A 26,305-nucleotide genomic window follows, 5' to 3' on the forward strand; every position below is an offset into this window, starting at 1 on the left:
TTTTATTCTAAAAATTAATTGGAAAATTATAATTGGTTTTCACTCTGATCTCATTGACAGTACAAGTCTTTATCTGCTTAGCTCTATATGATGCCCTTCATTAATATACTAATAAATTAAAGCATATTTTATTTAGAAAATAGATTTTTATGCCGGGTGAAGATCTAAGTATTCATTATTTATAGAAATTACTTCCCAATTTATCCTTAGATTCAACTCTAAGCAAAGCCTGGAAATCACCTCTAACTTGCCTCTTTGTTTCACTGCCACACCTCTAGCCACCTACCACCCACCAGTCCCCATTTCTTCCCACAGAATAACCAGATAGATCTTCTAAACTTTCAAATGAGGTTATATTATTCCACAATTAAATACTCTCTGCCATCAACTGAACACGTTCCCCCCAACCCCGAATCACATGCAGAAACTCCAATTCCCAGGGTTCTGCATTTTGGAGATGAGGTGAGGTGTTTGGGAGGCAATCAGGTCAAGAGGGTAGCCCCCCCGCACAACCCCATGAATGGGATGCATGTCTTTATAAGATGAGACGGGGAGAGATGATCTCTCTAGAGGTGAGCACGCAGTGAGAAAGAAGGCAGCCGTCTGCAAACCAGGAAGAGGTTCCACACCAGGAACTGAATTGGTCAGTACCTTAAACTTGGACTTCTCAGCCTCTAGAACTGTGAGAAGTAAATTTCCATTGCTTATGCCACAGTAACCTGCTGTAGCAGCCCAAGATGACTAAGACCCTCTTCAATGACTTTCTGTGGTTCTTAGAAGTGTTCCTAAAAAGGGCCTGCCTATATGAACTGACTCTAGCCTGCTTCATATCATCATTCTCCCAACCCCCCCCCCGGCCCCCCCCCCCCCGCCTCTCTCTCTCACTTATTTTGCTCCAGCTATACTGTCCTTCAAATACCTTACACGTTGAGTTTTCTCTAGCTTGTTTTGCCTTCCGAGAGCATTCTTACTCCAGATGTTACCGAGGCTGGCTCCTTCTTTTTTTTCAAGCCTAAATTCAAATGTCATCTTTCTCAAAGACTTCCTTACCATTCAGTATAAAATAAAACTCTTTCAGCAGACCAGGAGTAACTATTTATTATAGAAACCTGTTTTATTTGCTCCAGAGTATTGCATCACAAGTTGAGGTTTTCATATTTGCATTTCTTTAAATTTGTTTTCTGTCTTCCCCAACTGAAGGGCAAGTTTTTAATAAGTCAATATAAGTAGGACAAATTTAAGCTGACTGGAGTTCCCTCAAAATTTTTCATTGTGTTACAAGTTATTATCTTGAAAAGATTTGTGTTTTCTTTGGAGTGGACGCTGTATCAGACTGGGCCAAGCTAGAAAATATAGACTAATGTATTTCAAATAGAAAAACTTTAATGTAGAGCACTGGTTATAAAGTTCATTGCCAAGGAAATCATGAAGCATTCTAGAGATTAATCATTATGTGTAGGAAACACCTCTAAAACCAGACAGTCAAAGGGAGGGAGTTACTGAAACTGAGATTGTGAAAGATGGAGTTTGGCAGGCTTATTTGGTGGAGGCAGGGCTTAACTGGAAAAAGCTGAGTCATAAATGAAATGCAGTTAGAAACTCAGCAGAGGGAGGTACTGGGGGTGGGGGAGGTAGGGAAATTAGGAGGGAGGGGGAGGGGGGAAGGTGAAGAGAGGAGGAGGATGAAAAGGAATGAGGGGAGGGAGGGAGAAAGGAATAGGGAGAGAAGAAAGGCTCGTGTTCCTGCTTTCCTGTCTTTGGCCAGTGGAAAGCTCTGGCCAAACCTATCCAGGAAAGCAGAGAGCAAAGAGCCTGGGAAGTGTAGTTCTCTTGGGTACAGAACAAAGCACAGAAGAGCTGGGGATGCACAGCACTTAATACAATTGCATAACATTGTGTGCTGACAAGAAAGCATTCCACCACAAACTACAATCTGAAATCTCTCCTAAGAATTCCCAGCTATTTCCAAGACCCTCTACTATAAAACTTCACCTTGGGTATTTTGCCATAACTTTTCTAAAGGATTTGTGCAATCAATTTAAGAAATGGTTTCAGATTAGAACAATTAGGACGCACCATGTGCTCCAGAACCACACACACATAGAATTTTCCAGACCAATAGCTGAGAAAGTGAGACTTGCCCCTTATGTTTGTCAATGACATAAGGATACATTATAAAAATGGTTTCTTTTAGATTTCTGTAAAGGTTAGGACTTTTCAGTAGCAAGTAACAGAAAATTTTATGGGCTCAGACAAGGTAGGATCCAGGATTTAAACAGAACAAATATTGTTCTGTTTCATCTTTTTTTTCAGTTGAAGTCCTTCTTATGTTAGCTTCTTTCTCAGTCTCTCTCTCCACATTGGGAAAGATGGTCTCCAAGAGCCCAAATGTAGTCTGTCTCCTTAGGACTTGTAAAACAGAAGAAAGACACATCATCCTATAATCTGCACCAACTATAATCTACTGGAGAAGATTATGACCTGGGTCAGCTGTGGAGGTGATAAAAGAAACTTAGAGTGACCGTCAACCCTATCAAGACGGTCTGGAGTGGGGGAGAGTGATTCCTCTTCAAAAACCAGATGTCCCGCTAATCCCCCAGCACTATTCTTCCCAGTAGACCTCTCTGAAAAACGGAGCATAAAAGCATTGCCACGCATACTTGCTGCCTCCGGTTAGGAAAACCAAAAGTCGCCAAAATCAAGGTATCAAAAATCAAGAGTTGAGGCCAACATTTCTTTTTGATGTTTACATGTTTCCCGAAATATGGCTCAAAGCAATGGGTAACTTAAGTAGTTGTCTCAGAAGCTCACAAACGAATTGCCCGGGGTGGGGGTGGGGGGGTGCAAAACTATTTGGTCTGACCAACCAGCTGGACATAAGGATGCTCTTTTTGAACTAAGGAAGCAACATTCTGAGAGGAAGTGACTGAAATCAACTCTTGTTCTGTTGAAAGGTTTCTTGGCCTTTCCCTTGGTATTTACTTCCATAAATAACCACCATGGACTTGTATCCTCTTTCACCACAGCAAGCTGCGTTTAAAACATCGGTAGAAATAATGCACTGTGGAGTCTGTCTAAGGTTAGTGGTTATAAATTACCCTGGGTAAAATGGAACATAAGCAATAAGCTAATCTGCTGAGGTTTCAGATACTGTATCTAAAAACTATGAAAAAAAAATTCCAAAGTTGTCAAAGGATCTTCATTTACTTGTTTCTAAACTGTTAAAAATGACTCTTTCTCTGTTGTTTTTACCCTCTTCTTTTCAGGAAAACAGACGTGCTTGGAGAATCAGTACAAATTCCCTACTTTCTTTGCATGTTTGCATTTTTACTTGAAGAGCTCTTTTTTCTATTGCTGGCTAGAACAAATAAGGCCCTTTTTTTTCCTTTCTCTCTGTTCCCAGGATCCTCCCTAGACTTCTTTGGCAGACTGCAGAACACCTGTGAAACCATGCTGTGTAAGGGATGTCAGATTTTTGAAATCAGATTTTTCATTGATTTTGTAATAGAAAAGTTACTAAGCCATGTTGAGTCTCAGTTTTTAAACTATAAAATTGGGGTGCATATACTACCTCATGAGATGAATGGTAGAATTAAAGCAGAGAGCAGGTACAAGTTCACAATACCCAGTTACTAAGATCACTTAGTAACTGTTACTGTTTATAAGGGATGATGTTTGAGATACAAAGATTCCTGTTTTCTTTATTCAGACAACACGTGGTTGTATAATTACAAAGCAGTAACACCAGGTATTGTGTTCTGATATATAATCTTACTGTTAAAAATCAGGATTTCCAAATTGCTTCAGGCTGATTGAAAAGCTTACGGATATTCCAGACAATGAAAAGTAAAAATGCAGTAACCTGCTTCTTCAAAGACATTTGCATCTGATGCAGATTCTTGTCTTAAATTAGTCAAAAATGGAGCACACAATGTTATTTTTCAGGTAAGCTGATAGATCCTTAAAATTGTAAATTTCTTTGCTTTTACTTTGTTTGGGGAAGAAAATTCTTTTTATCATTATCCCTGCCATCACATTTCTGCATTTTCCCTAAGTTTTTAGTAGAAGATGCACGAGAATGTGTCCATCCTCTTTTATCTCTAGATGATGTTTTCAATAGCACGCACCATAATTGAGTTCAGGTGGCTGCCTTGAATGAGATAAATTTTGAATGAGATTAAGATGAATGACAGCACTGCTGGCCAAAGTCCCACTGTCCCAGAAAGAAATGAGAAATTAATGGACTCAACACCCGTGTTGTGTGATTAAAAAAAAAAAATGTTTAAATACACGCTATGAACATTTCCGTGAAAAACTTCCTGCCTTCCTTTCGTACCTTTAATATCCCCATACTCCTGGGATCAACCATGTAGAACCAGAACCGAATAGCACATATTCCGAGACTTGCTGGAAAGTACTGGGAAGTAGTGATTCTTGCCGTGTGTCCTTCTTTGTGTCCAGATGAGCTGACATACAGGAAGTGCCGGCCACTCCCTGGAAATAGACAAATACAACTCCTTCAGCACAACGATAGGTGTCATAGTGTGAGGCAGAACATATTTAAACCATGAGCAAACTGCATGCCTCCCACCCACACACAAACAAACACAACTCATTTTCTTCCTGTGGAGTCACAAATCAATAATGTTTCATTCTTTTGACCCAAAAAGAAAAAACGAGAAGAGGAAGAGAAAGAAGAAGAAGGAGAAGGAGAAGAATGTCATGTAATCACTGTGATTACATGATTCACAAAGTTCACCTGAGTATGTGACTCTTACCGAAAGTGATCAAATATCTGAGCTCACTCTTTAGGTACATTTCTTTTCTTCTAATTTGCTCAAACCTGTCTGCCCATTTCAAGTAAGGAAAGTATTTTGTATACTGTGTGTAGAGCAGGGACATGGGGTATTGGAGGCTGATTGATAGTGTATCTCATTTCCAGTTGTTCTGATTCCCACAATGACCACAGTAGTAGCGAATGGCAGTAAGAGTGAATGAAATGTAAACTTGAAAGTCACCATGCTGAGCGATAACTTCTATTCTCCTCAACTGCAGCCATACATGAAAGATCTCTCCACTTAAACACAAATGGATTTTTTTTCTACAGACATCATTGTCAAAATTCATCATAACTACTATCTTCTGCATGGCTTTTATCAGGAAAGAATGAAGATAGATAGATAGATAGAATGATTTTCAGTGCTAGCATATAATAAAGTAAATGACACTGTGTACTAACATATATATATGTGTGTGTGTGTATATATATACACACACACACATATATATATGCTTTCTTAGGTTAAATGTTTATTTACAGTTTTAAATCAAAGCTATTAAAATATTTTCTAATTAAAATATTCTCCCCCCCCGACATTTTAGTACTGTTACTGAGATATATGGTTTGCAATCATCAATTGTACATTAATAGTACAAGAGGCTTCTTTTATGAAGCTTTCTTATTTAAGAACTTGTCAGGTGAATTTAGTATTCTCTGAGGAATCAGTATATATGTTGTGACCTTTATTCCTATGGCACTGTATTCTTCAATGCAAGGAACACTCATGCATTACTCCCTTGACTAGAGTTAAGAACAGAAGTAGCCCGAGAGAATTGCAAAAGAGAGTAGATGATCACATTCACATCCACTAATGGGTTAACTTTTCGCCTGTTCATGTTCACAAATACCATTATTTCACCAAATGGATTGCCAGTAAATATAAATATGAGGTTAATAAGACAGACTGGTTGGAGTCCTCATGAAGTCATTAAGGGGTTGCTTGTTCTTCTATCCACTTACAAAAAGGGAGTTGCGAGAAATTACAGAGTTCCAACCTCCCCAGTACATGGAATTTGCCTAGTATTAACACTTTGCAATAGTGCAGTACTTTGTTACATTCAATGAAAGAGCCTATACTGATGCATTATTATTGACTGAAGTCCATAGTTTACGTCAGGGTTCATTCATTCCCTTGTGTGTTCCACGCGCTCTGACGAATGTACGACGACATGTCCACCACTGCCCTATTGTGCAAGAGAGAGTTTCTGTGCTCTAAGATCTCCCACGCAGCCCCTCTCCATCTCTTCCTCCCACTCTCCTCCATCAAATGCCTGGCAACCACTGATCTTTTTACTATATCCACTGGTTTCTCTTTTCCAGAGTATGATATGCTTGTAATGATATAGTATGTAGCCTTTCTAAGTTAGCTTCTTTCACTTAACAATATGCATTTAAGGATCTTCCAGATCTTTTCTGTGGCTTGATAGTTTACTTCATTTTATCACGGAATAAAATTCCTTTGTATAGCTGTACCACAGTGTGTTTATCCATTCACCTATGAAGGACATCTTGGTTTCTTCTAACTTTTAGCAATTATGAATAAAGTTTCTATAGCAACTGTGTGCAGGCTTCTGTCTAAGCTTAAGTTTTCATTTGTGTATATACCAAGGAGCACAACTGTTGGATCTTACGGTAAGAGTATGTTTAGTTTTGTAAAAAATGCCAACTTGTCTTCCAATGTTGGCCGTACCATTTTGCAGCCCCATCAACAAGAAAGAAGAGTCCCATGTCCTCTTTATCCCCATCAGCATTCATGTTGTTAGTGTTTTGGATTTTAGTTAATATACTAGGTATGCAGTGGTATTTCATTTCCACTCAATGTCATTTCAATGTGCATTTTCCTGATAACATATAATATGGAGCATTTTTTCTTATACTTATTTGCCATCTATGTTCTATAGTAGGTATCTGTTCAGATCTTTTGTCTATTTTTTTACTTTTTTACTGTTAAGTTTTAAGCATTCTTTTTACATGTTGGACACAGTCCTTTCTCAGATATGTGTTTACAACTATTTTCTCCAAGTCTGTGGCTTAAGTTTTATTTTTCTTAATAGTGTCATATGCAGAGTGGAAATTTTAATTTTAATGAAGTGCAACTCAGCAATTTTTTCATTCACAACTCAAGCTTTTAGTATTGTATCTGAAAATTCATCACCAAACTTAGAGTCACCTAAATGTTCTCCTATTTTGTCTTCTAGGAGTTTTACAGTTTTACATTTTACTTTAAGATCTATAATCCACTTTGAGTTAATTTTCATGAGAGGTTTAAGTTCTGTATCTAGATTTTTTTTTTCATATGGATGTCCAGTTGTTCTAATACCATTTATTGAAAAGACTATCCATTCTTTGAACTGCCTTTGTTCATTTGTCAAATATAAGTTGATATTACTCATATGGGTCTATCTCTGAGCTCTCTGTTCTGTTCCATTTCTCTATTTCTCTATTATTTTTCCAATATTACACTGTCTTAATTACTATAGCTTCATAGTAAGTCTTGAAATAAGGCATTATACTTCCTCCAACTTTGTTTTTTTTTAATACTTCAATATTTCGTTGGCTATTTTGAGTCTTTTGCCTCTCCATATAAACTTTAGAATCAGTTTGTTGCTATCTATAAAATTATGTGCTGGAATTTTGATTGGAATTACCTTGTACATATACATCAAATTGGGAAGAATGGACAGCTTCAAAATACTTATTCTTCCCGTCCACGAACATGGAATATCTCCCAGTTTATTTAGATCTTTGATTTCTTTCATCAGAGTTTGTATTTTTTCTCATGTAGAACCTGTAATTATTTGTTATATTTATACTTAGGTATTTCTCTTTCTCTCTCTCTGGCATTAATATAATCATTATTGTGTTTTAAATTTCAAGGTCTAATTTTTCAGGGCTAGCATATAATAAAGTAAATGGCATTTGTGTACAAACCTTGTATCTGACAACATTACTATAACTGTTTATTAATTCCAAGAGTTTTCTTCATGGTGTATAACTGCATGTCATCTGCAAACAAACACAACTTTATATCTTTCTTCCTAATCTTTTGTTTTCCTCACTTGCCTTATTGTATTAGCTAGGACTTCTGGGATGATGTTGAATATGAGTTGTGAGAACAGACAACCTTGCCTTACTCTGCTCTTACCAGAAAAGTACCTAATTTCTCACAGTTATAAATGTTTGCTGTATGTTTTCTGTAGATATCTTTTTTCAGCTTTACTGAAGCCTAATTGACAAATACAATTGGAATTCATTTAAAGTGTACAAGATGATGATTTGACATTTGTACACACTTTGAAAGGATTCTCACAAATGAGTTCATCCATGTATCACCTCACATATTTACTTTGTGTGTGTGTATGTGTATGAGAATGCTTAAGATTTACTCTCACAGCAAATTTCAAGTATATAATACAGTATTATCAACTACCGTCACCATAAAAATACGGAATATATCACAAATTCATGTGTCATCCTTGTGTAAGGGCCATGCTAATCTTCTCTGTATCATTTCAATTTCAGTATGTGCTGCAGAAGCAAGACATTCTTTATCAAGTTAGAGACGTTCACCTCAATTTTTAGTTTACTGAGGTATTTTATCACAAATGGATGTTGGATTTTTTCAAATGCTTTTTCTGCATCTATTGACATGATCATTTAATTTTTTGCTTTACTCTGTTGATGTGATGGATTACATTAATTGAATTTCAAATATAAAACAAGTCTGACATACTTGAATAATTTCCACTTGGTTGTACTGCACATATATGTTTTCATTAGATTAGATCCGCTAATATTTTGTGGATAACTTTCGCATCTATGTTGATGAGAGATACTGATTTGTAGTTTTCTTTTCTTGTAATGTCTTTGTTTTTTATTTGAAATCCTCGTCTGATTTAGAACAAGGCAGAAAATGTTCCTTTTGTTTGTATTTTCCGGACTATATATAACTGGTTTCATTTCCTCTTTAAATGTTTGGGAGAATTCACCAGTGAATCCAGTCAAGTCTAGTGATTTCCGATTTGGAAGATTTTTAATTATGTATTCAATTTTTAAAAAAGATTTATTTGAGAGAGGCTGAGCGTGCGGAAGTGGGGGAGGGTGGTGCAGAAAGAGAGAGAGAGAGAGAGAGAATCCCCAGCAGACTTCCTGCTTGAATGTGGAGCCTGAGTAGGGCTCAATTCCACAGCCCTGAGATCATGACCTGAGCTGAAATCAAGAGTTGGACATCTAAACAACTGAGCTACCCAGGCACCCCTCTAAGCAATTTCGTTGTTACAAGCTTGTTTAGATTATCTATTTCTCATGTGATTTTGGTTGCTTGTGTCTTTGAAGGAATTGGTCTACTTAGATTACCAGATTTGTGGGCACTTAGTTGTACGTAATATTTTTCTATTATCATTTTAGTGTCTATTATTTTAGTATCATTTCTATTATCATTTAGTGTCTATTATTTTAGTATCATTTAAGTAATGATGTCCCCCTTTTATTTCTGATAATTAGCAGTTTGTGTTTTCTTTTCTTTTGAGGTTTATGTTATCTAGAAGATCTTCAAGTTTATTAATCTTTTCAACAAACTAGATTTTCATTTTGATTTTACCTATGATTTATTATATTTATTTTTATAATTTCAAATTTTTACTTAAATTTGAGTTAGTTAACATAACAGTGTAATATTAGTTTCAGGAGTAGAATTTAGTGACTCATCACTTACACAGAACTCATTAAATGTGCCCTCCTTAATACCTATCACCAATTAACCCATCCCCCCACCAACCTCCCCTTCAGCAACCCTCTTTGTTCTCTGTAGTTAAGAGTCTCTTACAGTTTGCCTCCCTCTCTCTCTTCCCCCTATGTTCATCTGTTTTGTCTCCTAAATTCCACATAAGTGAAGTCATATAGTATTTGTCTTTCTCTGACTTCTTTTGCTTAGCATAATACACTCTAGTTCCATCCACATTCTTGCAAATAGCAAGATTTCATTATTTTTTATGGCTGAGTAATATTCCATTATCTACCTATCTATTCATCTATCTCACGTTTTTTTATCCATTCATCAGTGGATGGAAATTTGGGCTCCTTCCATGATTTGACTATTGCTGACAATGCTCCTATAAACATCAGGGGACAAGTACCCCTTCGAATTTGTATTTTTTTAAATTTATTTATTTGAGAGAGAGAGAGAGAGAATGAGAGACAGCAATCACAAGCAGGGGGAGGGGCAGAGGGAGAGAGAGAATCTCAAGCAGACTCCCTGCTGACCATGACTCTGAGATCATGACCCGAAATGAAATCAAGATCAGATACTCAATGAACTGAGCCACCCAGGAGCCCCACTTCTAATCTTTACTTTTGTATCCTCTGGATAAATGCCCAGTAGTACAGTTGCTGCCTCATAGGGTAGTTCTGTTTTTAACTTTCTGAGGAAACTCCGTACTGTTTTCCACAGTGGCTGAACTAGTTTACATTCCCACCAATAGTGTAAGTTCCCTTTTCTCCACATTCTTCCCCATGTGCTGTTTCCTGTTAATTTTAGCCATTCTGACAGGTGTGAAGTGATATTAGTTTTGATTTTTATTTCCTTGAAGATGAGTGACATTGAGCATCTTTTCATGTGTCTTTTGGCCATCTGGATGTCTTCTTCAGAAAAATGTCTTTTCATGTCTTTGGCCCATTTCTTAACTGGATTATTTGCTTAATGATTTCCTGATTTCAATTTTATAAATTACTCTTCTTTCCCTAGTTTCCTAAGCTGCAAACAAATTATCAATTTTAAATATTTCTTCTAATGTATGCATTTGTTGCTAAAAATTTCCCTCTATGCATTTTCACTGAATCTCACAAATTTTTGTAAGTTATATTTGCTTTTTCATTTAATTCACAATAGTTCAAAATTTCCTTTCAGATTTTTTTCCTTTGGTTCATTATGTTATTTAGAAATCTACTCATTTAATCTTCAAGTTTTCTGGAATTTTCCAGGAATATTTGTTACTGATTTCTACCATTATGTTCTGAGAGCTCACATTATAGTATTTAAGTTTGTTGTGTTTTATGGCTCAAATGTGGGCTATCTTCGTGAATGTTCCATGTGAGCTTGTGAAGAATGCATATTCTGCTGTTGTTGAAGGATTCTATAATGTCAGTTGTATCCAATTGACTGATGGTGCTGCTCAGCTTAACTATGTCCTTACTGATTTCTGCCTGTTGGCCCTACTATTGACAGAGGGGTGTTGAAGTCTCCAGCTGTAGGAGTGGATTCATCTTTTTCTTCTTGCAATGCTGTTAGGTTTGCTTTGTGTATTTTGATGTTCTGAGGTTAAGTGCTTACACCCTGAAGGATGTTTTGTCTTCTTAGAGTAATGACCTTTTTATCATTTGTTAATCCTCCTCTTTATCCCTGCATGTTCCCCTTCCTCTGAAGTCTTCTTTGTAGGAAATTAATGTTAACATTGTATATTTTTCTCCATTCTTTCACTTTTTCCCCCATTCATTCATTCAATGTATTTATACTGGAAATTGGTTTGTTACTGACAATACATGGTTCTTTCGTTTTGTTTTAATCTTCTCTTAGTCTTTTAATTAGTGAATATAGATAGACTAGCAACATTTAAGCTGATTATTGAGATAGGTGGATTAACATTGACCTTATTTGTTAGAATTTGCTATTCACTGGTATTCTTTCTTTCTCTTCTTTTTCTTTCACTGTTTTTCAGTCTTCTCTGATCTTAATTGAGGATTTCATATGATTTCATTTTTTATCATGTCTTAGCATACCAATTACATATATATTTTTAATCTTTTCTAGGGGTTGACAGTGAGTTTGCAATATACATTACCACTAGTCCAAGTCCTCTTTAAAATATCACAGTACCACTTCATGAGTAGTGTAAAAAACATACCAGGTTATTTTCCCAGTAAACTCTCCCATCTCTTATCTCTTAAGTCAATTGTTTGTTTTTTGTTTGTTTTTGTTTGTTTTGTTTTTAGGTCTGTTAGGTGCTAGTAAAATAGTTTCTCTTGAGGTCAGGTTTGTTATGAAAAACAGAAAGCTCTGGGAAATGTTCAAAATGGCTATTTCTTCCCTCTACCTGCTGAAAGCAGAGAGGAGCTTCCTCTGATCTTCACTGTGAAAAACCGACAGGGTTTCTAAAGGTAAAACTTACAAAAGTGTGGGGGCTTTCTAACACTGAAATCCCCTGGACTAGCTCTCTAACTCGTCCACATTGAACCTACAGCAATCCATCAGTAATTGGTGAGGATGTCCTGTCCCGTATGGACTCCTGTTTGACCCCGTACTGACTGGAGCATCTGCTCCAGTAAGTTGTGATTCTCCATTTCCACTTGCTTGTCTCCAGTTTGGGGGCAGTGGTGTGTGTGGAGCCCTTAATTCTCTAATAAACTTAAAAAGAGTTGTTGATTTTTAGTTTGTTCAGCTTTTAGTTTTTTTCTTATTATGGGGAAAGAAATAATGACTTCCTAGCTCCTTACATGCCAAACCAGATACTGAAAGAGACTTACATCTACTTTTTTAATGATTTATTTTAGAGAAAGAGAGAGAAAGAACATGTGCCTGTGCACAAGTGAGTGTGGGGAGGGGCAGAGGGAGAGACTCCAGCAGACACCCCACTGAGCTCCAGCTGGATGTGCAGGCGCCAATCTCACAACCCTCAGGTGTTCGATGCTTAACTGATTAAGCCAACCAGGTGCCCTATTTTCTTTTTAAGTTCCTTACTGAAAATATTTCTGTTCACTCAGAACACTTTATAAAAGTCTCACCAAAAAAAAAAAAAAAAAAAAATCTTAAGAAAAATACCAAGGAATATGACATGTGAACGGATGCTGCAAGATTTTCCTCAATATAAAATAGTAGTGGAAATAACCTGTTAAGTTTCCTGGCCTGCACCATTGAACTGTTTTCTCTCCTCACTGTTTCATGAAATACATGTACTAGCTAACATTGGATTAGGAAAATTGTGCACAATATTTTAAGTCAGCCACAGAAAAGTTTGCTTCATAATTGTTTGCAAGGATGACATGTTTGTTTTCTTATTTGGAACAGGAAGACATGAATGTGACATGTGCAGCCAAGATATACCTAGACACCATCAGTCAAATCTCCTACAAACTGTGGCTTATTCATTAAGAACACACATTTGTTAAATCTACGCTATCTGATTAAAGAAGAAGATCTAGGTGTTCCCTCATTTTATTGCCTTTTACACCTGTAAGGATTCCCAGTGCACCTGGAGAACAATATCAGACAAACCTTACAATGTTATCCTGAATAAAGAAAATATAGTATAGTCCAATTCACTATTATAATAATGTATACAGTTAAGATGAAAGCATGGAATCTATTCATACTATACTGGATGTGAAGAAATAGCCTTGACCTAGTTCCAAATAAGAAAAATTAATGTTCACTATGTGTGTATGAAACTATTCTGTATTTCATAGCTCAGCTCTTAAATAGTATGACATATATAATGAGAAGTAATATACCTCCATCTCAAAAGCAAATCATGTTTAACCCTGACTTTAAATATACATCTATCCATGCTGTACTACTAACCTGATATTGAATGTCAAACATTTGGAGCAGTGAGAAAAGAACTGATTGTGTCCACTGGCATAAACTTAATCCATTTTAAAAATAGAAGTTCTGGGGCTGCCTGGGTGGCTCAGTGGGTTAAGCCTCTGACTTCGGCTCAGGACATGATCTCGGGGTGCTGGGATCGAGTCCCACATCAGGCTCTCTGCTAGGCAGGAAGCCTGCTTCCTCCTCCCTCTAGCTCTCTCTCTCTGCTTGCCTCTCTGCCTACTTGTGATCTCTCTCTATCAAATAAATAAAATCTTTAAAAAAAAATAGAAATTCTGATTTAAAATCTTGTATTTTGGTAAATTTATTCTTCTAACTACATAAATACACTAACCCTTCACTAACTCAGATGTTTCTTTTGAGTAATTTTAATCATGTGATACTTCTTTTTTAAAGGTAAGTTTTAAGTCTGCACAGCAAAATGAATACAACCGAACCAAATTCTCCAGCCTTAGTCATTGCCTATAGGCTCCTTGTGGAACCCCAGTCACAGCATCCTCAGGGTCTCAATAATTTTTTCATGGCACCCCAGGAGGAAAGCAATATTTTGGTTTTGTTTATTAAGTCCTTAAGTCCAAACAACTTAAAGCCTATTAAAATACTAACAACATCACGGCTTTCGAAAAACTAATACATACAAACTGAAAAAAACAAAACAATTCTTAAATAACCACAATTACTTTCCACTAGAGAGTGTATTCATTAGGCACTGCCCAAAGTCTCAAACCTTGAAATTACATTGAACATCACCACCTTCATTTCCTATCCCATTTTCGTTTTCCCTAGTACTTACTTTCATCATAGCAACTACCATAAATCAGCTTAGCAAAGATATGACATCATTGAAAGGAATGTAGAACAATATAATGTTTGTATTTTAGGGATATATTATGAAACTTAATGTAAAAAGAAAAAGTAATTCATGGGGGATGATAATAATCCAGGATGTTTCACTGCAGCATATTTATTTCAGTATAAGACAATGTTCTGTAGGGCTCAACAATCAAAGGTAAGCAATTCCAATTATTAGTTAGGGGACTCTGGGTGAGCTTTCAAAGTGTACCCCACCTAGCCTCTCCTGATTTGCATATTCAATTTGGTCTTACAACATCCTGCAGTGGAACACAAAAGTCAGAAAGTCAATTCCTGGCTGATGTATTAATGCATGCAAATGTGAACTTTTAACCATTTTAAAATTTAAGAATAGAAAACTATGCCTGGAAATTTAGAAGCAACCATTGCAAATTTGGTATTTTGGTATTTTTAATTCTAGAACTCTAGTATATCCAAGCTTGACTTTGTAAGGGGAATAGACTTGTTGAAATGCCATATTTTTTCCTGAGAATCACTAAGGTGAAAAGTTGCTTAGCCTCTTGAAATTATTAATAGAAATATGTGAATTATCCAGGAACTATGTACTATATCACAAAGTTATAAAACCTTACATTGAATTATATTTTCAGAAATAGACTCATTCTTTATCTAGCAAGCTCAGACTAGACCTACTTTCAAACATTTATAAATTTTCGGTTGCTTCATTGAGAACTACCTATTTATATCTAGCAAAATCCTTGGGGAAGGTCAATCAAGCTTTCCACACGAAGTTCAGAATTTGTTAAAGCAGATAATAAAGCTTAAAAGTCTCAACTGCCACAACATATTTAGAGTTTAATGGTAAATCATTGAACCAGTTGACTTTATTTACATGTGACTCTATGGAATGATCAACCACCTTCATCTCCAATTCTACATTTATTTTTCCCAATCCCTACTTTTCCCAACAGTCTTGGGATAGATTTTTACAGAAACAGACTTTTTTGATTGTCGGTCTGATTTTAAACTGCTTTATGACTTTCTGTTGGCCATTGTAAATTAATTCTCATATATTATATTAGAATGCCTTTAATTAGGTTTGTAAAACTTTAATACTGCCAGAAGCAGTACTCCGGACTGTGGGCACTTACTAAATATGTCTGAACGTTACCTCTCCCTACACTCTGCCTCCTGATATTTTCTGTACGTTTCAGTGTAACGCTTCAATTTTGTTGGTACAGATTTTAGGATTACAAATTCTTAGGATTCCTAGCGTACAGATTTTATATGTCATATGTTAATTAGCTACAATCAGGCACTGGAAAGAAGTTTCTCATCAATATTCAATTTTTACCTTAGATACTCTTTAAAGAATTACACACATTCTCAAAAACTGGAGCCACTTAGTGTCAAATAGTATAAATTCAGCATCACTTTATTCGGCTCTCCATTGTTACTTGACAGGAGAGAGCCAAAATACATTAGCCACATTCAGAATCCAACGGTGTGCCTCACGGACATTCTTTTTCACTTTGGTGTTGGCATGCAGTAGAGACTCTAATTTGTCTTTTCGATGTGATTAGCTACAATCTTGAGTTTTTGAAAATGTTTCGTTGAGTCATTATGTCATAATATAATAAATTTGACATTTCTTTTATAAAAAGACAGTTAATACTTTCAAAAGAAAGCTGTATTTTTTCAGCTCCAGTGCCCTCGGAAGAATCATACTCACTTCTACTAGGGTCAAATCATAAAAGACAATTTCCCACTTCAAGTGATCTGAATTCACTTCCCGCTTTAAATTGTAGGCAATTTTAGTCTTTTTTTTTCCCCTTGCTCATAAAATAAAGCTGCCTAATGGTTTTTGAAAATATGATGCAGTATGCCTCTCTTCCAAAATAGCAAATGCTCCCTTGTTCAGAGTTAGACTTACTTAGCTTGGTTCCACATCCTCTGTAATTTCTGCCTGTCCCTCGCTCTATAAAGAAAGGGGAGGGGGCACAATGATTATCAGCTGAAATGCCCTCAATCTCTTTCTGTCTGCAAGTTTTAAAGACTGTGAAATGTAAACATGCTCAGAGAGAGAACAAAAGTTTTTCTTAAAGTTGTCAAAATGGCAACCACAGATACAGTGCCTCTGAAGCCAAATGAAATGTTTTCATGGCATTTGATGAAAATGTCTGTCATCACATCACTTCTATTTGCTTTTTGAAAGGCTATACGATGAATTGATTTGGCATTTCTTTATTTCTACCTTTTCTAACAGTTTATTCTTCAGGCATTACTCTTAAGAATAATTATTACTTATTAAGAAAAAATAGGCTATCTCATTTTAAGGCTATTTATTATTACCAAATCTTGGTGCTATAAACTGTTTCCTTCAGTAATCACTGACCTGATCTAAAAATGAAGCTTAAAGTTGAGACACGCCAAAACATGATCTATTCATCGTAGGGATATATTCACCTTATTTTGAAAGATTTTAATTTGCTCAGGGATAAGTATACCTCAATCCCATGAAGGTGCCATATGAATGGAGTTGTTGGCACTTCCAGGAGTGTAGCTAGAGACAAAGGATTCTGACTCTCTTAATCTTCATGATGGAAGAACCCTGAAGAACCTCTTTATGTGTTATTGTCAAGATGTCTTGAGAAACAAGCATTTGCTTAATAGCATTTGTGTAACTTGATTTTATTTGCCAAATTGAGAATAAAAAGAAAATTCGTTTCCCTGTCATGTAGGAAGGGAGAACTAATAAAGCATAAATCCTTTAGTTAAATGATAAATGGTATGAACTTTGACTTTAGATTTGACTTTGATGTTTAGATTTCAGACCCATTTTACCTGAAAGAGTGTGGAAAGCAAACAAGAACAGAAGAATGTTTCTTTTCACTGAAACAGAAAACAGTATCATCAGGTTATTTTAATGAATATGTAATGAGCAGAAACCTTGGGCTGGGTGGCCCTATGGTTAAGCCTGCAGGTACTTGAGCTGTTGGCTTCCATTCAAATCCTGACATTACCACTTATTTGGGATGTGACCTTGGGCAACCTATGGAAATTCTCCAGGACTCAGAAGCATGAAGACATAATTATAGTCAGTACCTTACCTCATGGGGTTGTGGTAAAGATTAAAGGATACACTACATGAAAAGTGCTTAGAACAAAGTTGCAAATTAGTGTTACTCTCCTGGGAATTTAAAAAAAAATAGATCGAAAGATGATTCTAGTAGTAGAAAAAAGACAATCAATCACAAGTTATTGACTGGATGACTACTACAAGGAAGGTGCCATGTCTTGCATTGGGATGTTAAGGAGAAAGACAAGTTATAGCTCAGAACACATGAAACATACTCAAAAGAATCTGACAATGAAAGCTAGCAGTATGTACTATTTAGAAGACACATTACAGGTCAGACTACCCAGAGTGCCGTACTGGTACTTACAAGCTTTGTGACTTTGGGAAAATCACTGAATCCCCATGGTGTCTCATATCCACCCTCTGTCAGATGGGCAGTAATAATAATAATAATAATAATATACAGCTCACTGGGGTTATTGTGAGCCTATAATGCCAAATATTGACATAGGCTGTAAATGCCATCTAGTTCATCTAATAAAAGATAGCTTAAACTGGATGACTAAGAAAAGACTTTATAAGAGACCTATCATTATATTAAGATGTTAAGGAATATAATGGAGATGGTAATAGGTAAAGAAAGTAGGTTAGAGGAGCAAAAGTTCATTCTTAAAAAATCACTAAGAGGTTCTTCCTGGTTTCTAGTTTAGCATGTAAGAAGCTTAGATGCACAGCCTCATTTACAACAAAAAAAGCCAGACAAACTAAAAAAAATCAAAAACTCTTCTTATATCTATGAGAGAATTAGAGTAGACATCACAGGGAAAACCACTGGAGACAGGAAGGCAGATACAGAGAATCACAATTCACTGGAGCAAAACCGCAGGAGCAGGAACCACAGATGGAGCCAGCCCTGGGTGAGGAAAACGGAAACCGCAATTAACAGACTGCCAGAGGCTCAGCATGGAGAAGCTCGAGAGATCGGAACTCCAGGGAGACAAGTCTTAAGGGCATCCCCAAAGTCTTATATCCAGAAGCCCTACCAAGTTCCCACAGTGAAGACAGGAGAAAAATCCCCTCTGCTTCTTTCGGGGAGAGAGGAAAAGTAGCCATTTTGAAGTACGCCTATTTTTCTTAAAAAGGTCTAGAATTCCTATCACCTAAGGGAGAGGGAAAACTAAGAGGTACTTGTCAAGGTCACAGTAAAAGAGCACACGCTTACTGAAAGATTGTGATAGATCACAGAATTATGGAGGGTTCCTAGTGCTGTGACTTTCACACTCAACACCTCTTCACCTTCCCACCCCATCAACAGGCTCCTATATTCTAGTGGGGGCTGCAACTGAAAGGACGCCCTCTCTCAGAGCTTATTGAAGAAGTTGCTAGGGAGGGGTGCCTGGGGGCTCAGTCAGTTAAGTGTCTGCCTTTGGTTGATATCATGATCACAGGGTCCTGGGATGGAGCCCCCCGTCAGGCCCCCTGCTCTACGGGAAGTCTGCTTCTCCCTCTCCCTTTGCCCCTCCCCTGCCAGTATGCACACTCTCTCGTTCTGTCAAATAAGTAAATAAAATCTTTAAAAAAAAAAAAAAAAAGAAAAGAAATTCACTAGGGGAAACCAAAAGACAAGGGAGAAGCGGAGGGGTATACCGATAGACATTAAAACCTCCTGACTCCTATAGCTCCAGCCAACAGTAAATAGTAAATAACCTTACTTCCTACCAGATAGACAGAAAAGTTCACCCAGAAGACCTCTTTACCTTGATTCCTTTTACCGGGTACACTGTATCCACTATCAACAAAAAAATTACAAGCCATGCTAACACAGTGATATGACCAAAAGATGACATTTATAACTCCCAGAGCATGTTTGAGGAACAAGAACACAAGAGTTTGTAGGAGAATTAAAATCAGAAATGTCATTTTGGGAAGAACATAGAAAGCCCTTCATGCTATCCTAAAAGTCAACGGAGAGCTTCTGATGATTTTCAGGACTAATAGTCCCCATTGAAACATTAATCCTGCGTCAGTGAGAAGAGTGGCCTGGTTTAGGAGAGTATCTGCACTGGTGATGAGTTTTCTTGACACTGGCAACAAGAGCCCAACAGTGACTTGTGATGACAGAAGAGAAAATGCTAAAGTAAAAACATGTAAGTTGAGAATGAAGAGTTGAATGAATTGGAAATTGAGAAAGACTTGTGTTAAATAATAATAATGTCAATAACAGAAATATTAGGGGCAGAAATAGTAGGAGGAGATCCTTTCTGAAAGGAAGGTAAGCTTGAGTCTGGATATGTGACTTTCAGACACTGGAAATTATCCCACTGATAACAGATAATGTGAGATTAGAACATGGAAATAGAGACCAGAAGCATGCAGAAATTAGCAAATTTTGAACATTTGAGAGAATGAAAACTCTGCGCTATCAAGTGTAGGAAGAGATTTAAAATAGTAAAAGTCGGAATACTGAGTAAGACTCACAATTGGGTTTTACAAGGAAAAAGAAAAAGCATCAAAGACACCTATTAGGAAATACATATCACAGTCCACTGCCGGTGAGAACTTCCAGGAAGCTGTGCATTGAGCAGTAGTGTCAAGTGCAACATGAGAAGAATCAGAATAACGCAAGAAGAATTACGAAATCATAAAGTCCTCAAAGGAACTAGTACTTAAGCCCCATGAGAGCTGGTGTGTTTGGTAAATGTGCGTCACTACAGTGTTTAGATCAGTGACCCAGCGTGGGCAGCCAAAAATTATTTGCTGAGGAAATAATATTTTTGCAGAAGATAAACTGCAGGGAACCAAAGAAAGTATGTATAGTGTGGTAGAGAATATAAACACTTTTTTGTATTGTCTCATCTTTGAAATAGAAGAAAAAACAATAGTACTTAGAAGTGAAATTGAGGTTAGATTTCGTTTTTCAAGATAAGAAAACTGTGATGCTTAAAGGCAAAAAGTATGATAACAGTAATAGGCAGTTTAAGGACACTTAGAAAAAAGGAATAAATACAAAAAGAAAAGTTTTTGAGAAGATAGAAAGGATTAAGTTTAATGGTCCATTATTTTACTGAGAAATAAAGTCAACAAATAAATAGGAGTTGGGTGAATTCCTTTTTGGGAAACTATAATGCCTGGATACTTGTAATATGATGGAATAATTGACCTGAAAATTATGGAAGAAGATACTCTCATATTTGAGCAATAATGCAAAAAAGCATTATTTGGGGACATGAAAATTGCTGATATCATAAGAAGACTGTGTGTTACTATTTAATGGATGTACTTTGTTAATATACATAATGAAATATTCTGAAGATAATAAATTGGATTAAATTATTATAATTGTACCACTTTGCTAAGTACCTTCCACTTAAAACCAGATTGGAACCTGTGAATGGATTATCTTTGGAGGTCCCAGCTGGAAGTGTGTGAATAACCAAGAGACTGCACATCTTTAAAGAGATCCAGAGATGGGCACCTTCCAGTATTTCTTTAGTTGATTCTAGTGTTTTATTCCCTTTGTAGACAGGAAAGCCTTCCCTATGGTGTGGGCAGTGTAATACAGAATAGGGCTGTCCCATAGAAACATACTGTGGGCCATTTATGTAGTCTTAGTATTTTCAGTAGTCACATTTAAAAGAGTAAAAAAAAAAAAAGGTGAATTTTTTGTAATTTATTTTATTTTGTATATATTTTGTAATATATTTTATCTAACCCATGAATCCAAAGTGTTATATCAATATATAAATAATTGTTGATATCATATGATCTCCCTGATATGAGGAAGTGGAGATGCAATGTAGGGGATTTGGGGGGTAGAAAAAGAATAAATGAAACAAGATGGGATCGGGAGGGAGACAAGCCATAAGTGACTCTTAATCTCATAAAACAAACTGAGGGTTGCCAGGGGGCGGGGGGTAGGGAGAGGGTGGTGGGATTATGGACATTGGGGAGGGTATGTGCTACGGTGAGTGCTGTGAAGTGTGTAAACCTGGCGATTCACAGACGTGTAACCCTGGGGCTAATAATACATATGTTTATAAAAAATAAAAAAATATTTAAAAAATAATAATTGTTGCTATGTTCATATATATATATATATATATATATATTTTATGCTACATCTTCGAAGTCCAATGTGTGTTTTATGCTTAGAGCACATCTCAACTTGCACCAGCCACAGTTCAAGGGCTCAGTAGTTTGTGTAGCTACTGGCTATTTTATGGGACAGTGTAGGCTATAGAACAAAGTCTTTTGAGTCAGAGTCTGATATTCAAATCCTCCAGCTCAGTCATACCCATGACTTGTTCAAATTTTTTAACCTTTCTAAGAATTTAGCATCTTCCATGTCTCAATGTTTTAAAGATTAAATGAGATAACATCTATATCACCTTTTACACTGCCTGACACTTAGGAAACATTTAACTGCTGTTAATTCCCTTTCTCTAGATCCCTCTGGAATTTCTCCTTCTTTTGTCTGAAAAAAAATTATTTTGTTTGGATTTGAGTGAATGGATAAGAAGAGCGACTGTTCGACATCCATTCAGCCCTTTACAAAACTGAAAACAGGAACACAGGCCCCCTCCTTCTAGTGGCTACACATGAAAATTTCCTTAACTTACTTCCTCCCCATACCCCCATAATTCCTACACCACCCCGCACTGGTCCTCTCCTGATTGATCCTTCTTTTACTGCTCTGTTGCCTTTTCCGCCCATTGTTTTAATTTATAATGCTTGACACTGATTTTCTATCCCTTTCTCTTATGTTAGCCATGAGGTGGCAGAGATCCTTCTCTGATCTGACCTACAAGTATTGTAAGTACCTAAAATAGTGGCTGGCAAAAAATGAACTCAACATTTGTGAAATGAATGAATCGGGGAAAAACATTTTTTTACCATGCCAATGCATATAATTTTATCTTCCATTTCATCACATGTATCTTTAAATGATGACTGAAGCATCACACAAATCACATTTCTTTTTAACACTCTTCTCATATTTTAATGTAATTATTATTATTATGGTATATTAAGAATTAACTTCTCTTAGTATATCCAGAAGGTATCCAATTTTAAACAAAAATCTCTTCTGAACTGGTATCATAATAAATGCCAGTGTATTATTAAATGATGAGATAAAAGGTGGATTTACAAATTAAGTCCTTTGATATATCTCAGTGTCCTTGAAGGATCTGGCGAAGATATTATTTGTTATTATTGTTTTTGTTGTCTTCAACTTCTACCTGTTGACAATTCTCTTGGTGTTTGCTGATTATTCAGTTCTTATGTCACACTAGACATCATATTGTCAGTTTCTTTACTTTGGGTAAGTCACACTCATCTCTTGAGGGAACAACTTTGTTTTTGGAAACTTTCACACTTCTACCAAAGTAGAAAGAATAGCATAATGAACTTCCCCCGACCCAAGACCTAGCTTCAACAAGTTCAACCGTGGTCAGTTTTGTTTCCTCTCTTTTAACACCTACCTCCTTAACACCACTAATTTGAAAGTAATCCTGGATATCAAATTACATCTCCTTTAACCACATCAGTATATATTTCTATAAGATTAGGATTATTTTTTTCATAACTAGCATTTTATAATGAAAAATAACTATTTCCTTATTGTAATTAAATTTTTGATCAATAGGACACAGTTTATATTAAGACATATTAAGTATAGATAAGATGGTTGGAATATTATATAGGTACTATATATATGTTCCTATATTTTAGTATCATTTTGTACATAAAAATGGTTATAGTCCTATAGAGCATGTTGGGGTAAAGAGAGGTGAATAATGGGTCTTGCAGGCATGTATCTGATTGGCAACTTTCATCCTAAATCCATGAGAAGCTGGGCGAGCTCACCCAGATGCGGCTTCTACAGCTCAATATGAAATACAGCCTTCTAAAGAGCACGGAGAAAATAAAACGAATGTCCATTACACCGAGCCATCCATTTCCTCCAGGGGGAATTGTTCTCTTTTCATATCCCCATTTCTCTCTTTCATGGTATTGGTTGTCTTTGGTTGCCTGCCGACTCTTGGTTAGGCATTGAAACTTCTGAATGAAGGCTTTCATTGCTTAGTGTAGGCAACTTGGGAGAATTTCCACTGCTGTTATACAGAACCATTTTCCTGGAAGGCTTGTCCCTCGGGAGAATGAAAAGTAGGTGTGCTACAGGTGCACTGGGGGTGTAGGCCTCCCTGTAGTTCGCAACTTCAGCTACATGCTAAAATCACTTGAGGAATTCTTATACGTCTTGAAGCTCAGGCCACAATATTAACCAGTTAAATCAGGATCTGAGTGGATAGAGGCAGATAATTCGCATTTTTTTTTTTTTTTACTCTTCAGATAATTCTAATATGCAGCAAAGTCTGAGAACCACTTTCTTTGGTTAAGTAAGCAAGCAGACAGGCAAACTGCAATGCCCCCATTTTTTTTTTTTTTTTTTTAGGATTTTATTTATTCATTCTAGAGAAAGAGAGAGAGAGTTTGTGTGTGTGTGTGTGTGTGTGTGTGTGTGTGTGTGTGTGAGTGCGAGCAGGGCAGGGGCAGAGGGAGAGGAGAGAGTGAATCTCAAGCAGACTCATGCTGAGCCCGAGATCATGACCTGAGCCAAAATCAAGAGTCAGAGGCTCAGCTAACTGAACCCCCCAAAGTCCCCCTTAATGCTTTTTTTTTTTTTTTAATTCTTGGATGGAGTTATCTTTATTTCCCTGCAAACTTAAAGTGTTGATCCAGTGTAACTCCACACATGACTGTGCCTTTATCTTAGATTGTAATTGTCTCACGATAATCTCTCCCCACTCAGATGTCTGCTTATCTGTACGTGGCAGCTCTCTGATTTTAGTTTGTGAGAAAAAGCCCTTCTGTGGTCACTGGAGGGAATGCACAGCTGGGGCCAAGTTCCCAACTCTGCCGGGTGATCTGAGTGCTGGTTTTCAGTGAGTTAGTCTGAAGAGTTCTTCACAATGTTTCCTGGTATTTGTATAATTCGGTTCAACCTGCCATAACAAAATACCACAGAGTGGGCGCCTTAAACAACAGAAGGTGATTTTCTCATAGTTTTGGAGACTGAAAGTCCAAGAGGTGCTGGCAGGGTTGTTTTTCATGAGGCTTCTCTCCTCGGCTTAGGGGCTTGTCCTCGTCTCCTCACAGGGTCTTTCCTGTGTGTGTGCACATCCCTGGTGTCCCTTCCTTTTTTTATAAGGACATCAGCATTAGATTCAGGACCCACACTTAAGACTTCGTGAATTACCTTTCTGTCCCAACTGAATGTCATCACACTGAGGGTTAGGGCTTCAACGTACGAATTTTAGAGAGACACAATTCTGTCCATAACAGTATTTTTACTTTGATTTAGACTATTTATATAGCTTCCTTGGGAAGACCTACAGTGAACCATATTTCCCTGGGCTGGAATTTCTACTGTTTTATCCATCCATTCTGGTCCCATTGGCCTCTCCCCTGCTTCCTGGAATATCTCAAAAACTGCTGGTCCAATGATCAGATTTTATATGTGATGGTTTAAAGAATGTGTTACCGTACAATTATTATCTTTCTCATGTGTATGAGTGCATGAGTGTACACGAGTAAGATCAGAGTGAGCAGTCTGGTAAACTGTGAGTGAAGGTCGGGTTATGGACACTGGGGAGGGTATGTGCTATGGTGAGTGCTGTGAAGTGTGTAAACCTGATGATTCACAGACCTGTACCCCTGGGGCTAATAATACATTATATGTTAATAAAAAAAAGAAATTAAGAGTTCAAAATTTAAAAAAAAATAATTTCATCACATATAAACTTGTTCATAGTATATTTATCAAATCACTTAGTAGAAACCTATTTTTATATGAAAATGTATACATCCAGAAAGAATGGCAAGATATACAAATAGAAAGATTACAGGTGATTCTATCACTCTATTGTGATTACCAGAGAAGGTTTTTTTTTTCTTTTTTCTGCTTATTTACACATTTAAATTTTAGGAAGGAATGCATTACTTAGTAATGTAAAATTGATGAAAAGAAATATTAAGGAAAGAAATCAATATTAATAGAGGAAAAAGATCATTCTTCAGGGTTTTTCCATGGTAAAACTTAAAAATACTCACCACAGTTTCCACAAACAAATGTAGGTGTTACCATCATGTACCTTAGATTTTCTTTTGAGGTGCAATTCTTGTTTTTTACTTATTTCCTTTTTGTTTTTAGATTTATTCTCCCTGTCGTCTACTCCAGCCCTATCATTCATCCAAGGACTCTGGGTTAATAAACTCGTATATCCTTTTTTATCTTCCTCTCCATGCTCACACAGTTATTCACAGACATACTATGTGGAACTATATATGTTCACGAATAAGGGGGCATTAGTTATTGTCTGTCCTATAAAAAATTGGACCATAGATAACTATAGAATCATCTTGTGTATTGCTTTAGCCTTTAATAATATGTTCTGGGAATGCCTGGCTGGCTCAGTTGGTTAAAGTCTGCCTTGACTCAGGTCATGATCTTGGCATCCTGGGATCAAGTCCCACATTGGGCTTCTTGCTCTGTGGGGAGCCTGCTTCTCCCTCTCCCTCTGCAGCTTCCCCTGCTTGTGCTTGTTTTCTCTCAAATAAATAAATAATATCTTTAAAAATATGTTTTGGAAATCCCTACAAATCAACTTCATAGTGCCAAAATCTCTCTTTTTCGTGGCTGCATGATACTGTATGCTGTGGATTTAAAAAGGTACACAGGCCTCCAGGCTGTCCCTCCAGGTTCCCAAAAAGGGGAGACATTGTACCCCAAGGGCAAGCTGGAAATTTTTAAAAACCTTTTTAGCAGGGAGATGAATGCTATTGGTATCTAGTGACTAGAGGCTAGGAAGACCGCCCAACATCATACAGTGCACAGGACGTACCACAGTAACTCATTAGGTCACCTAAAACTCACCTGTGGCCTGGGGCACACACCCCGAGCATACTCGGA

General features: G+C 36.8%; 1 protein-coding gene and 1 pseudogene across 1 annotated transcript in view; both read right to left on the reverse strand.

The window, feature by feature from the left end:
- Positions 1–26,305, reverse strand: part of MALRD1 (MAM and LDL receptor class A domain containing 1) — a 736,704-nt gene that overhangs the window by 186,887 nt on the left and 523,512 nt on the right. Inside the window, exon 33 of the mRNA XM_032880867.1 lies at positions 4,337–4,494. Within this exon, the coding sequence (XP_032736758.1) occupies positions 4,337–4,494 (158 nt within the window). The remainder of the gene's footprint in view (positions 1–4,336; positions 4,495–26,305) is intronic.
- On the reverse strand, positions 8,280–8,378 carry LOC116881262 (annotated as a pseudogene).

The sequence above is a fragment of the Lontra canadensis genome, unplaced genomic scaffold, assembly GCF_010015895.1.
Source record: "Lontra canadensis isolate GAN:19392208 unplaced genomic scaffold, GSC_riverotter_1.0 scaffold72, whole genome shotgun sequence".
NCBI classification, from domain to species: domain Eukaryota; kingdom Metazoa; phylum Chordata; class Mammalia; order Carnivora; family Mustelidae; genus Lontra; species Lontra canadensis.